A 12,075-nucleotide genomic window follows, 5' to 3' on the forward strand; every position below is an offset into this window, starting at 1 on the left:
GTTGCGGACAATACCCCAAGGAGCCAACTGGCGCCAAAGAGCATTCGCCAAAATGCCCTGTCGCGCGGCGCCTTGACCGTGATGAACATGAAAAAGGCCAAGGGGCCTCGAGGAGCAGACCTCCTTGAAAGTACGTGGAACCTGTCTCCGCGTGCCTCGGAGGTACGACGCCAACAACCCAAGGACCACCCCCAACGTTCAAGGCGCACGCCCACACCCCCATGCAACTACCTACCCTGCACCGGGCCTTCCTCGTTTTCGCAATGTTGCCCCCGATTGACCCCACCACCGCCAGCGCTAGCCGGTGTCGCCGCGCCGTCATTTCACGACGACTTGCTGCAAGCGACTTTTCTTCTCTTGTGCTTGTTTTGTTTCTCGTCACCACCCTTCAATGGCTCGTCGTCTCGATGCCCTGATCGAAAATTCCCTACAGTGCGCAATATCCTGACCGCCGAGAGCACCGAACAGCAACTGGGGCTGTCTCTACCACTCTTATCGCGTCGACAACCCCACGAGAAGCAGCGTAGCCCACCTGCTATCTGAATGTCTGGATCTAGCATCCTGATTCCCACCCAGAATATCGATTGGGGTATCCTCTGCCTTCCCGTCCTGGGCTGCATCGTCACCAGCGCCGACGGTATCGCATGCTCCGGCTGAGCAACCACTCCGAAGAAGACTCGCACGAAGAAACCCCGGACCAATAAGCACGATGGCGTGGGACCACCTCTCGATCACCAGTGCCCACCTGGTATACATTATCCTTGGTGGCTTCACCTCGATATTCATGCTCTGCTCCTCTTTCATCAAGGAGCGTATGTACATTGGAGAAGCCACCGTTGCCACGCTTTGTGGCATCATCTTTGGACCACATGCCGCAAACTTGATCGACCCAAAGAGTTGGGGCAATGTCGACCTCATCACCCTCGAGTTCTCCCGAATCGTCCTCGTTGTCCAATGTTTCGCCGTCGGCGTAGAGCTGCCCAAGTTTTACATGGAAAAACACTGGAGGTCCGTCATCCTGCTCCTCCTTCCCGTCATGACATTTGGCTGGCTTGTCGTGAGCCTCTTTGTCTGGTGGGCTGTCCCGGCCATCAGCTGGCTTGACAGTCTGGTTGTCGCCGCCTGCGTCACCGCCACGGACCCCGTCCTCGCCTCATCGGTTGTCGGCAAGGGCAAGTTTGCCAAGCGAGTGCCAAAGCATCTTCGAGACTTGCTATCTGCCGAGTCGGGCTGTAACGACGGCATGGCCTTTCCCTTTGTCTACCTCGGCATCTACCTGATCCAGGAGCACATGGACGCAAGGAAGACTACCTACCACTGGTTTGTGTACACAATCTTGTACGAGTGCATCTTTGGCGCCATCTTTGGATTCACCGTCGGATACATTGCCAGGCACGCCATTCGAGTGGCTGAGAAGCGCGACCTCATCGATCGCGAGAGCTTCCTTGTCTTCTACTTTGTCCTCGCCCTCTTCTGCGCTGGTGCCGGCAGTATGTTAGGCATGGATGATTTGCTCGTAGGCTTCGCCGCCGGTGTCGGCTTTTCGAACGATGGCTGGTTCCACGCCAAGACGGAAGAGTCCCACGTCTCGAACGTTATCGATCTTCTGATCAACCTGGCGTATTTTGTCTTTCTCGGAACCATTATCCCTTGGGAACAGTACAACAACATTGCCGGCGGACTCACCGCCTGGCGTCTGGTCGTTCTGGCGATTCTCGTCATCTTCTTTCGCCGCATCCCCATCATGCTTGCGCTCAAGCCTTTTATACCGGATATCAAGACGTGGCGAGAGGCTTTGTTTGCTGGCCACTTTGGCCCCATTGGTGTCGGCGCCATCTTCATCGCCATTCTCGCGCGTGCCGAGCTTGCCTACGAGACGGCTGTGCCACTGAGCGACACGCCTCCAACCGATATTCCACATTATACCGTGGTTGCCTTGATATGGCCCATTACGACGTTCCTCGTCATTACTTCCATCATCATTCACGGCTCTTCTATTGCGGTCTTTACCCTCGGCAAACGCATCAATACGCTGAGTCTGACAATGTCTTATACAACCTCCCCCGAAGACGGCCCGACGTGGATGAACCGCCTGCCTCGCATCTCCTCGCAGTCGAGGTCCCAGGCGCGCTCCGTTTCTGAGGAGGACGAACTCAAGATGCCCGATTTCCCGCCCGGCACTCTGCCCCCTGTCGGTGTCACCGGTCAGTTCTTGCGTCGGCAGAAGGAAGGCGAAAACGTCAAGCAGGGAAGTCGATCATCCTCTGCCCACCGCCGACGGAGAAAGTCGCGTGACTACGGCGTTGGACCTGGCGGACCCGTGTCGCAATCGGCCATCTTTCCCTCGACACGGCAGTCATCCATGGAGCCTAGCACCCACGGCAAGGACTCTACAACAGACAGCACTCCGCAGACGCTGGTCGAAGGCGACGCCGATCGGTACGATGAGAAGATGGAGCACCACCCAAGCCGCCAGGAATCGCCCCAGGAGGAGGACGAGCAAATCAATATTTACGAAGAGGGCAGCCATATTGTGGTGGAAAACCGTGATGGCGACGTTCTCGCCCTGGAACCCAGTAACAGCAGGGGCAAGGCTGTATCCGATGATGCCGAGGCAGCAGCGAGGCCAGCACCAGCACAGAGGTCAGGGTCCATCGTTAACTGGACCAACTTCAAGCAGACCGTCAGCGGTGTCTACAGGGATGAAATGGAGAAGCGCAAAGTCAAGAGCGACCCGAAACACGCACCCGCCCGAGCGTACCAGTTTGGCAACACTGTGAGTAAAGCTCTCTCCGTGCCATATTCGTGACAACATGTTAACCATTGGCAGATTGTTATTGAAGACGAAGCCGGTGAGGTCATCAAGACGTACGAACTGCCCACGGACAAGCAAAAAGACGGACCCGACCTGCTTCAGCAATGCCAGAGATACCTTGGCCTCGGTGGGTCGTCCGACAAAGCCCCTGTGACACCCGGGACGGAGGGCGAGCCGAGCGCACCGGCAGAGGGGCTCTTTAAGAAGGGCTGGCTTTTCGGAGGCACCAGCGGCAACAAGGCTGCTGCCCAAGAGCTTGCAGAAGACAAGCAGGTTCGTTTCACCATTGGCGGGGCTGGCAAGCGTATGACCAAGGACGACTTTATCAAGGAGATGCGTAAACTTGACCCCAAAACTCGCCACGACGTCGTCGAACAGTCATCGGCGCCACCCGCCGTCAAGACGTTGGCTAAGCAGACCGGCAACGCGTCTGGCGGGGACGAGAAGCAACCCGAGCGGCAGCGGCAGCAGCCGCAATTGCCTGAAGAAGCGGGTGAATCTTCCGGTGAGGCTAGTAGCAGCACCGGCAGCGAGAAACGACGCGAAGCTGCCGTAACGGACGAGCCGCTCCGACCTGTCAAGATCTTGGATGACGCGGACGGCGAGCCGGAGACTCCGGCCGAGCGTAAACGCAGATTGGCAGCACTGGGAACAACTGCGGGCGACGACAGTGATGATGAAGGAGACCCACGTGTACCACCCGTCAAGAGGGGCATTCGATTTGCCGATGGCGCAGGCCAACGGCGGGGTGGAAGATGATCGAGTCGCAGTGGATCAGCATGGCGCATATCAAGAGCATCAGTATGAGCAGCAGCATCACAAATAATTGGCCTGGCGTAGCACATATTGAGAGTACTTGTTTTTTGGGATCTTATGCTTCGTGTGCATGACTTGACACGTTCAACCGTCCTATCGTGAATCATATGTCTAGCCTTTGAGGATCAGTATCACCTCTATATTGCTACTTGGGTACCACAGCTTCATAGTACGCCTTGCTTGGCATCTACCGTCACCATCAGCATAGGTATACTGGGGCCTGAGTATACTGGGCCTGGGATAGTGGTTCCCCCAAGGTGCATACTTTGTGGCCTTGAAGCCGTCGTGGGATGGCCTGGAGTCCGTCGACGCACAGCGTGTCGCCCGTAATATATATCCTGTGGCCTACCTCAATATGTGGAGCCGTAGGAAACGTTTCTTGCAACGCGTCTTTAGGCCTTAATAACGACTCCTACGAGACATCGTGGCCGAGCTCAAGTGTTCACCCGTTCGTGGGCGGTACGGCGCCCAAGAGAGTCCTAGTCATAGACGCTGGCCCAGGCGGAACATGGTCCCCCATTATGTCCGTGATCTTGATGCTGGGTTGCCGTGGACGGTGCTGCGTATCATTTTCGGTACTGGTTATTAAAAGAATCTCAAATCCCTTCACCGCGTATGAAAGTGTATAAAATACAAGGTATCCTCAGATTTACCTCGCTTCGTCATCGAGAACTCCCGTGCATGCGTCGTCAGCTGACTACACGTATAATCTTGCTTCGAAACCAGAAATGGAGGCGTTATATCCTGTAGACATTACCCTGTGATTTTATAGCGAGAAGGAGACGTCGTCCGACCGGTTCTAAAACCGAAGACGAAGAGAAGGGACTAGTGATCACGTCATTTATAGGTTGTTCAACACTGATGAGTAGCATTTGCTAGTTTATAGGGCTCGAACTAGATAGCTCGCTCTATTCAATGAATGTTTACAAGCACAACAGTTGTTTTGCTTCTTGTCTATACTTTGCGATTCGTCAGGATGTCAAGCTGACGCATTACTCAAGCCAGGCACGACTTGAACATCCCAAACCTCGGCCCCCATATCGTATGGAGAACCCATCAGTCGCGCTAGCAGCAAGAAACGTCCGACATCCCGAAGATAGCGTTGGGCCTGGCTAACTATTGTGGAGACCGCTCCTTGTTTTTACCTGTATCTGGCATAGCTATCGTAACGGCCTCAGACTAAAAGTTCCGTGTTCCAGTTAAACGATTCTAGCCTTGCGTGACGTACCACTCGTCTTGTCAGCGCGCGGGATACCGCTGATTTCGTCCTTTTCCCACAAACTCTTCTAAATCTTTGCAACTCGTATCGTCTCTCCGTGTCTGCAGCCTCTGATGAAAATGCATACCCGAGTATTGTCATCGCTGCTGCTCACTGCCGCCTCCTCCTCCAAGGGGGCGTCGATCGAGGGCCAGAGCACGACGGGACCTTCGCCTGACGACAGTGAATTCTCGAGGCGCATAGCCACTGGGGGTAAAGCTGGCTGTTGAATGGCGTCTCAGGTATACCGGCTGACATTCTCAACCAGCGGCTGTATCAGGCGATTACATCTATGTCGATGGCGGCCTTCTGGTAACCCAGAACGGAGCAGCGAACTACAACGAGTCCAGTTTGCAACACCCTCCATTGCTAGTATGCCCATATTCTGATAAGTAGCAGGTCCTTACATGCTACAAATTCCAACAAACTCATCCTGGTCGAACGACTCACTATCATACAACCAACTATATTACACAGGATCACCGCGAAACAATTACCCAGACATTTTGACGACCTCGGACGGCGGAAAATTGATCTCTTGGGGTGGCGTCTCGACCAATGAACAAGCGAACAGCAGCAGCGAATATCTCTGGACCATGCAGCCGGCCTTGAGCGGCACATCATGGGGCCTGGAGCGCGAGGATACCACGTCTCGACGCACGACAGCCCAGCGTTCGGCCGGGTCCGGCGCTGTGGTGTGTGACAACACAGCCTTTTTCATTGGAGGATGGGTCAATGTCGATACTGATCCGAGTGTCGATGTCCCTCGGACTACGAAGATTCCGAAAGTAACCACATCAATGTATGACTTGGAGACCGGCACGTGGTCTACGTCAACGAATGGGTTCAACAAGAATGACACATACTATCACGGCAGCGCGACGTGCCTTGCCAATTATGCAGAGAGCGGTATCGTCATCGTACTTGGGGGCGAGACGGGTCAAACGTCCCTATACGAGGAAGGTGAAGGATATGTCGCCTTTGACCAGGTGCACATATACAGCATACACAAAGATGAGTGGCTCAAGCAGGACACAACGGGATCTCCGCCCTCGAACCGGAGCCACTTCTGTACCGTCTCTGCCAACGGTACCAACGGAACGACAGAAATGTACGTGTCGCTCCCATAGGTCAATACGGTGCCATTGACTAACACATTGATAGATTTGTCTACGGCGGATTCAATAGCCAACTGTCAGAGGCTTACGATGATCTGTACGTGCTGACTATTCCTGGGTTTCACTGGACCAAGGTCGATTATCCATCTTCTTCGCCCCGCGCAGACCACGCGTGCGTCCGGGCGGGTGGACGGCAAATGGTTGTGATCGGCGGTGCCAACCTCGGACTCGGCTCCCAGGAGGCTGTATTTGAGGATGTCGATCCATGGGCAAACGGACTTGGTGTCTTCGACCTGGTAAACCTGAGCTGGAGTCACATATACTCCAGCGAGAACAATGATTATGACACGCCCACGTCCATCGCGGACTGGTATGCTGCGGGGTAAGCCGGGTTTATTCTTGGTGTTTGAAATTTGCTGAACGTCGACAGATCTATGACACAGGTTGAGTGGTCTAGCGACGAAGTCAAGGAAATCTTTAGTGGTGCGGTTAACTTTGATGTGGTCTAAATATCGCTGACATGCCCAGGTCACTACACGAATGGCGGGAACGCCCCCCCAAGTAAGAAGTCCACAATCACCATAATCGCGAGCGTTGTCGGGGGCGTCACTGGCACAGTAGCTGCCCTGACGATCGTCATCGTTTGTGTCTGCATACGTCGGCGGAATCAGGAAATCAAGTCGGGGATTACCGTACATCGCTTCGCGGACACTGCTCCGTCCGAGACGGTAGACTGCCGAGAAGATGCGTTGATGAGCGAAGTGCAAGGCCATTCGGCCCCGTCATCGGCATACACTCCAGCATGGACGGCAACAAGTCAAGCATCCATGGAGCCAAGTCCGTTGACGCTGCATCGCCCACAGCAACCCATTGCCGAACTCAAAGCAGAAGAACCGCGGTGGGAGCTGGAGGCGCCCATTTACCCGGTCGAACTAGAATGCAATCCGCCAGGCCATCGGAAGTTCTCTTTCTAATACGGCTGTGGAACCTTGAAACCCGAATTTGATATTTTCTTTAACTTCTTCTGAACTACCCGAGTGCTTTTGTGCCCTAACACTTTTTGTGAAGCCCAATACGACCGCGTCTGCTGTATTGTTGAAGTAGGCTTATGGTTTTCAAGGTCACCCTGAAGCGGTGTCCATCCGCGAGTGATTCCCTGATGGAGCACAGCACCATGCGGCTCATTTCTTCCAGACTTCTCAGCAGTGCTTCAAGGGATTATCTCGCAAGACCTTCTGGATGTCCAAAGTAGGCTGTGGACTCGTGATGAGTAACTTGAACGCAGGTTGACCTTCACCTTGGCTGGCCATGAGCAGATCTACCAGCGACGATATGACGGTGTCCATGCCGTCCCAGAAATGCTCATTTTCATACAAGTTGATGTCGTCAATTATGCAAAAGGCCTGGGTATGTGGAGGCAGCTGCTGAACCAGTGAACAGAAAATTTCGCAAAGGGCAGTGGAGTCCCGACATTCGATGTCTTCTCACGAGAGTCATCGACCGCAATCCGGATTGCACATATCATGGGCTTAGCAATATTTACATCGGGAATAATCTTAGCTGCTTGCAAGAATTTGACAGCATTTTTGTTCAAAAATAATTTTCATCCATCTCCTGGCCTTTCTCAAGTGTTGGGGACCGTGATACTAGTCATATTCCTTTTGAGCCAGCTGTCATCGGGCCTGAACATCGGCCCACGAAGACATGATGTATACACCATGCGAGTTTCATATTCGGCATGGGTTCTGTCTTCAACATTTCCATCGCTTTTGGTTTAACGTGTCTTGCCAAAAGTTCATTTCCCCGATAGTATGCTTAGGGTTCGCCCTCCTGGCGTCAGTAGCATCGAAGACAGAGTGTGAGCTGACGAGTCTGCATTCGGACCAGGTACGTGCCTTGCCACAAATCGATCGTCAGAGTGGTCATATCGGACCTGCTCGAAGTCAAAAGCAGGGTGAAGACTCGGAATCCTCTCTGACGAGAATCTCAACGCCAGAAAATTGACCGTCAACGCGTTCGAGACGCTCGAATTACCCGAAAGACGCAGCAAGATGCTCAAGTCGCTTGTGATCCAACATTCTAGGCCAAAACGCCAACACTTGACGAGAGATGAACAAACAGATTTTATTGAGAAAAAGACAAGCATTGACGGACTAGCTTGCTGATCGCTTGATTGACAAAGTAATAGGCAAGGGGCTAATTCTGTTGTTGCGTGGTGCACCGGGTGTTGGGAAGACTGCAACCGCTGGTAAGACTTCCTTAGGGAGCTGGCCAACAAGCACTGACATGACCCTAAGAGGGAATCGTTGAGCGCTTCAGGAAGCAGCTGTTCCAGATCACCTGCGGTCAGAAGTTATCGTCTGGTGATTGCCGCAAAAGCTGACAAGAACCAAGGCAATCTTGGGACAACTGCCAAAGAGGTTAAAGCCGAACCTGAGAAGAATTTTGCCTTGGCAAGCATATGGGGCTGTATCTTGCATCTCGATGAGGCAGGCGTCATTCTGATGGCCCGAGATGGATCCGACTTTGTGCGAAATCCCCTCGTTGCTGGTGAGCTACCCACTGTTTGTGATCCTTGCGTCAGATAACATGTTGCAGTATTCCTTCGTGTCTTGGAATATGACTCTGGTATTCTCATGCTACAAACAATCGCTCTGGAGACTTTGATGAGGCTTTTACATCCAGAATCCATATGAGCCTCTACTATCCAGAATTTAACGAGTAAAAAAATATCAAAGTCTTCAGGCTGAATCTGGATTTGATACAAAAATGAATTAAACAGCAGGGCCGCACTCTCATCTTTGACGAATCTGCTTTCGAGAAAGTTGCGCGAGATCACTACCTGGATGAAGAGCATGATTGGTGGAATGGGCGCCATATTCAGAATGCCTTCCAAACAGTACTTGCGCTTGCAGAGTTCGATGCTTAAGGTAGCACACTGAACATGAACTCCCAGACTGAACCCGAAGTGATAGTCTAGCTGCAAATAAAGTACTCCATACCTTAAGTTTGGCCGGTATATGGGCGATTTTCAAGGCACCCCGAGGGACAGCCGAGCTGTCGACCACAGGCTGCGTGCGCAGGAGAAGTCAAGCCAGTAATCCAAAAGAAATCTTTTCACACAATGTTCGGATGAAGCGGGGGGTGGCCGCACCAGAGAATAACTGCTTCGGAAAATCAGGACGTTGGACATGGCTCAGCGAGCGGTCAAGGGCAATTTGGTCCGACGCCAGGAAGCAACGTCTAACACTCTCATTCTTCAAGCAGGGCCCGGAAATCGCGAGATCTCCAAAAATTGCATGTCTCCGGGGTCGCAGGCAATTATGAAGATGCCCCTTACTTCAGACTCCAGGGTCGTCAGCAAGAACACAGAGATCCCTAGACGACCCAGGACAGATTTTTACCTCACCTGCGGCAGGATCACAGAGAATTTCGCGGCACTATGATGTTTCATATGGTAGCTAAGCTGCTGATGAATATGATTATCAACCCCGGGATCCCCAATATAGTCTTCAGTCTGAGCGTGGCAACCGCGGCGTTATGGGTCCTATGGACAATACATCGGACTGCTCGCAGGTGCCACGAGATAGGCAGGTGACATCAAAGATCGCGGAAGATCAAAATTCGGACTACAGAGTACAGCGAGCGCTTTCCTGGCTAGGAGGTTAGGGGAAGATGGACCTTGAGACCGATCTTGCAGAAGATGACGTTCTTGATGGGCTTAATGAGCATTGTGCCGTTGGAAACTGTCTCGAGCCGAGTTGCCATGCTCTCTGTGAGCGTGTTAAGCGTATAGTTGACCGAGCCCGTGGCCTCCCTCACTCAGCCGAGAAGATCGTTGTTAATCTCATCCTGGGTCGAGAGCACCACACCGGGAGTTATCAATATCTTATACAAGATTGGCCTCGACGCACCCTGGATGCAGTTAACGATAGGTTCTGCGTGAGTATAATTATGAGAAGTTCTTCTGCTTAATTAATAACAAATTCCATGAGTATTGCAAAACATTGTGATTCGGCCAGGCCTCAGCTTTTGTCAACGGAACCTTGGAAGCAGCGAGGGCTACTGAACCTCATCTACTAATAGATTCTCGCCCCTTACGAGTCGCCACATGTTTGAAGCTTCAACGATCTCGCTGCAGTCCTGAAATACCCACCTCCACTTGGCGTAAAACTGCGGTGTCACCTCCCAGCTCTCCATCAAATGAGGCTCACCCCAGAGAATGAGACCGTTGCTAAAGAAGATGGTTGTGCTGTTGTGCTCCCTCCACAGGCTCGATATGGGCATTGTGATCTCGAGGCCAGAATCCACGCGTGCGGGTTCTACATTAGATACTGTACCGACAATGTCCACAAAGAAGCTCTGATGATCGAACGAAGATTGACGCCGGATAAGATTATCTCGCATCTTAGGGAATGGAAAGACATCCATCCATGTGGGGTGCGGAGAGTTCATTTGGAGTTGCGTAGGAAAGAGACCAGGTGGCATATTTGATACTGTTGGTCGTACCACCGCAATAGCACATTCGGCAGCGCTCTTGGTGGGCCGTGGTAAGATCGGAATTCCGTTTGTATCAATAAAGACAGAAAGGCGGCGCAATGCTTGTTTGTTCGAGATGATAGCTCGACAAACATTATAAGCGATGAGACTGATTAGTTTATGATCTGCGGGCAGAGGGATCTCGCTGCTGTGGGAGACGGGCTCCGGTTCTTGGCTCAGCTGTGCTCGTCGGTTAACAGAAGTCCCTTGCACCGAGGGTACGTTCTCGAGGGCTCGCCATCGATGGACGTGGAACGGACGTTTCGAGGTCAAGGTATTGGCATCCTCCTGGCTTCTCAGACGTTCTCCTGCGGCTGGGGTAAACTTCGTGTAATACTATCAATGAGCGTAGCGAACTGGGGACTTACTCCGTGCTCTCTGGTTTCGCCGGTTATTCTCCTTCCTCCGCTCCTTTCGATCATCGACTGAGCCTCCTTGAACATCCATCGCCGTCTTGACCTTGTTGCAGCACAATATTTCAAGCTCAATAAGCAAGCACTGCGGGAATGTAAGCAGATGAAAAGGGGAATTTGCGTTTGCTTTCATTGCTTCAAGGAGGCCATGAATTCCACCGATCACTGGGTTACTAGTCCCAAAGTGGTAAATTCTGTCCTTCAGGCTTACGCAATCATCGGCTTAGATTGGTAGCAAGAAAACTGTAAAGGAGGTTAGTCGCGCAAACACTCGCAGATCGCTTTGGAAGTTTCCTCTTCGACTGTGGTGCATGAAGTTACCTGCATTGGGAACACAAAAGTGGCCCGCGGAGATCTTGTTGAAGGTTCGTTTTCAGTATGCTATTGTATTATCCTTTTTTACTTCATGATACATTCCGCGAAAAACCTTGCCATGTTTGGAGCCACTGGTAACCAAGGTGTTTCCATGGCTAGCACATTCCTCCAGGATCAGGAGTGGATGGTCCGCGCCTTGACCCGAAATGCTTCGAGTACCAAGGCTCAAGCTCTCACTGCCCGTGGTGCCAAGTGTCAAGGAGTTCTTGCACCGAGTGAAGAGTAGCAACTATTAGTCTCTTGGGGTCTCTAATCAAGTAGAAAAACCAATACCTTCCTTCTCTAACTATGAATGTTGATTTTCTCTATGTATTAGGTAGCTCTTAGCGACGCGCAGTCCCCGCCCTTCTTCTCTGTGACCCTCTGCCAGACAAGTGGTATCCCACAGTCGTCCCATAGCTGGCCAGTGGTTCTGACACCGTGGTTGCTTTGGCTTATCTAGATGAACCAGAGATACCTACCTCAGCTTTTGAGGGTGCACAAGCAATTTCTTTTATCATCGACCACTCGGGTCTGTGTTCAAACCATGCGAACTACAGTATGCCTAGACTAGAATAGGTATTGCCCGCATAGGCGGGCGGGCATGAGACCAAGTAGCTGAAAAAAGCTATCGATGTTAGGGCTCGCGTTCCGACTATAAGCTGAAACTATAGGAGTAAGGGTTTTATAACCCTTCTATTAGCTAGAATAAAAGCTAAACTATATCGATATATATATTATTAGAAAGAGAAAAAGCGGGGC

The 12,075-nt window shown here is 52.1% G+C and overlaps 3 protein-coding genes across 3 annotated transcripts; 2 read left to right on the forward strand and 1 right to left on the reverse strand.

Annotated features, from left to right (window-relative positions):
- Positions 1-709: 709 nt before the first annotated feature.
- SOD2_1 (Superoxide dismutase [Mn], mitochondrial) lies at positions 710-3,574 on the forward strand (the record flags this gene model as incomplete). Its single annotated transcript, XM_028636097.1, has 2 exons — positions 710-2,776; positions 2,831-3,574. 2 exons carry the CDS (start codon positions 710-712, stop codon positions 3,572-3,574), a joined length of 2,811 nt encoding a protein of 936 aa, XP_028497859.1.
- A 1,395-nt stretch (positions 3,575-4,969) lies between these two features.
- On the forward strand, positions 4,970-6,516 carry D7B24_001879 (uncharacterized protein; the record flags this gene model as incomplete). The annotated part of the gene is made up of 4 exons (XM_028636098.1): positions 4,970-5,102; positions 5,367-6,000; positions 6,054-6,389; positions 6,438-6,516. 4 exons carry the CDS (start codon positions 4,970-4,972, stop codon positions 6,514-6,516), a joined length of 1,182 nt encoding a protein of 393 aa, XP_028497860.1.
- A 3,516-nt stretch (positions 6,517-10,032) lies between these two features.
- On the reverse strand, positions 10,033-10,462 carry D7B24_001880 (uncharacterized protein; the record flags this gene model as incomplete). Its single annotated transcript, XM_028636099.1, has 2 exons — positions 10,033-10,036; positions 10,164-10,462. The coding sequence occupies 2 exons, from the start codon at positions 10,460-10,462 to the stop codon at positions 10,033-10,035; spliced, it is 303 nt and encodes a 100-aa protein (XP_028497861.1).
- Positions 10,463-12,075: the final 1,613 nt, after the last annotated feature.

Source organism: Verticillium nonalfalfae (assembly GCF_003724135.2).
Source record: "Verticillium nonalfalfae strain VnAa140/NRRL 66861 chromosome Unknown scaffold_14, whole genome shotgun sequence".
NCBI classification, from domain to species: Eukaryota; Fungi; Ascomycota; class Sordariomycetes; order Glomerellales; family Plectosphaerellaceae; genus Verticillium; species Verticillium nonalfalfae.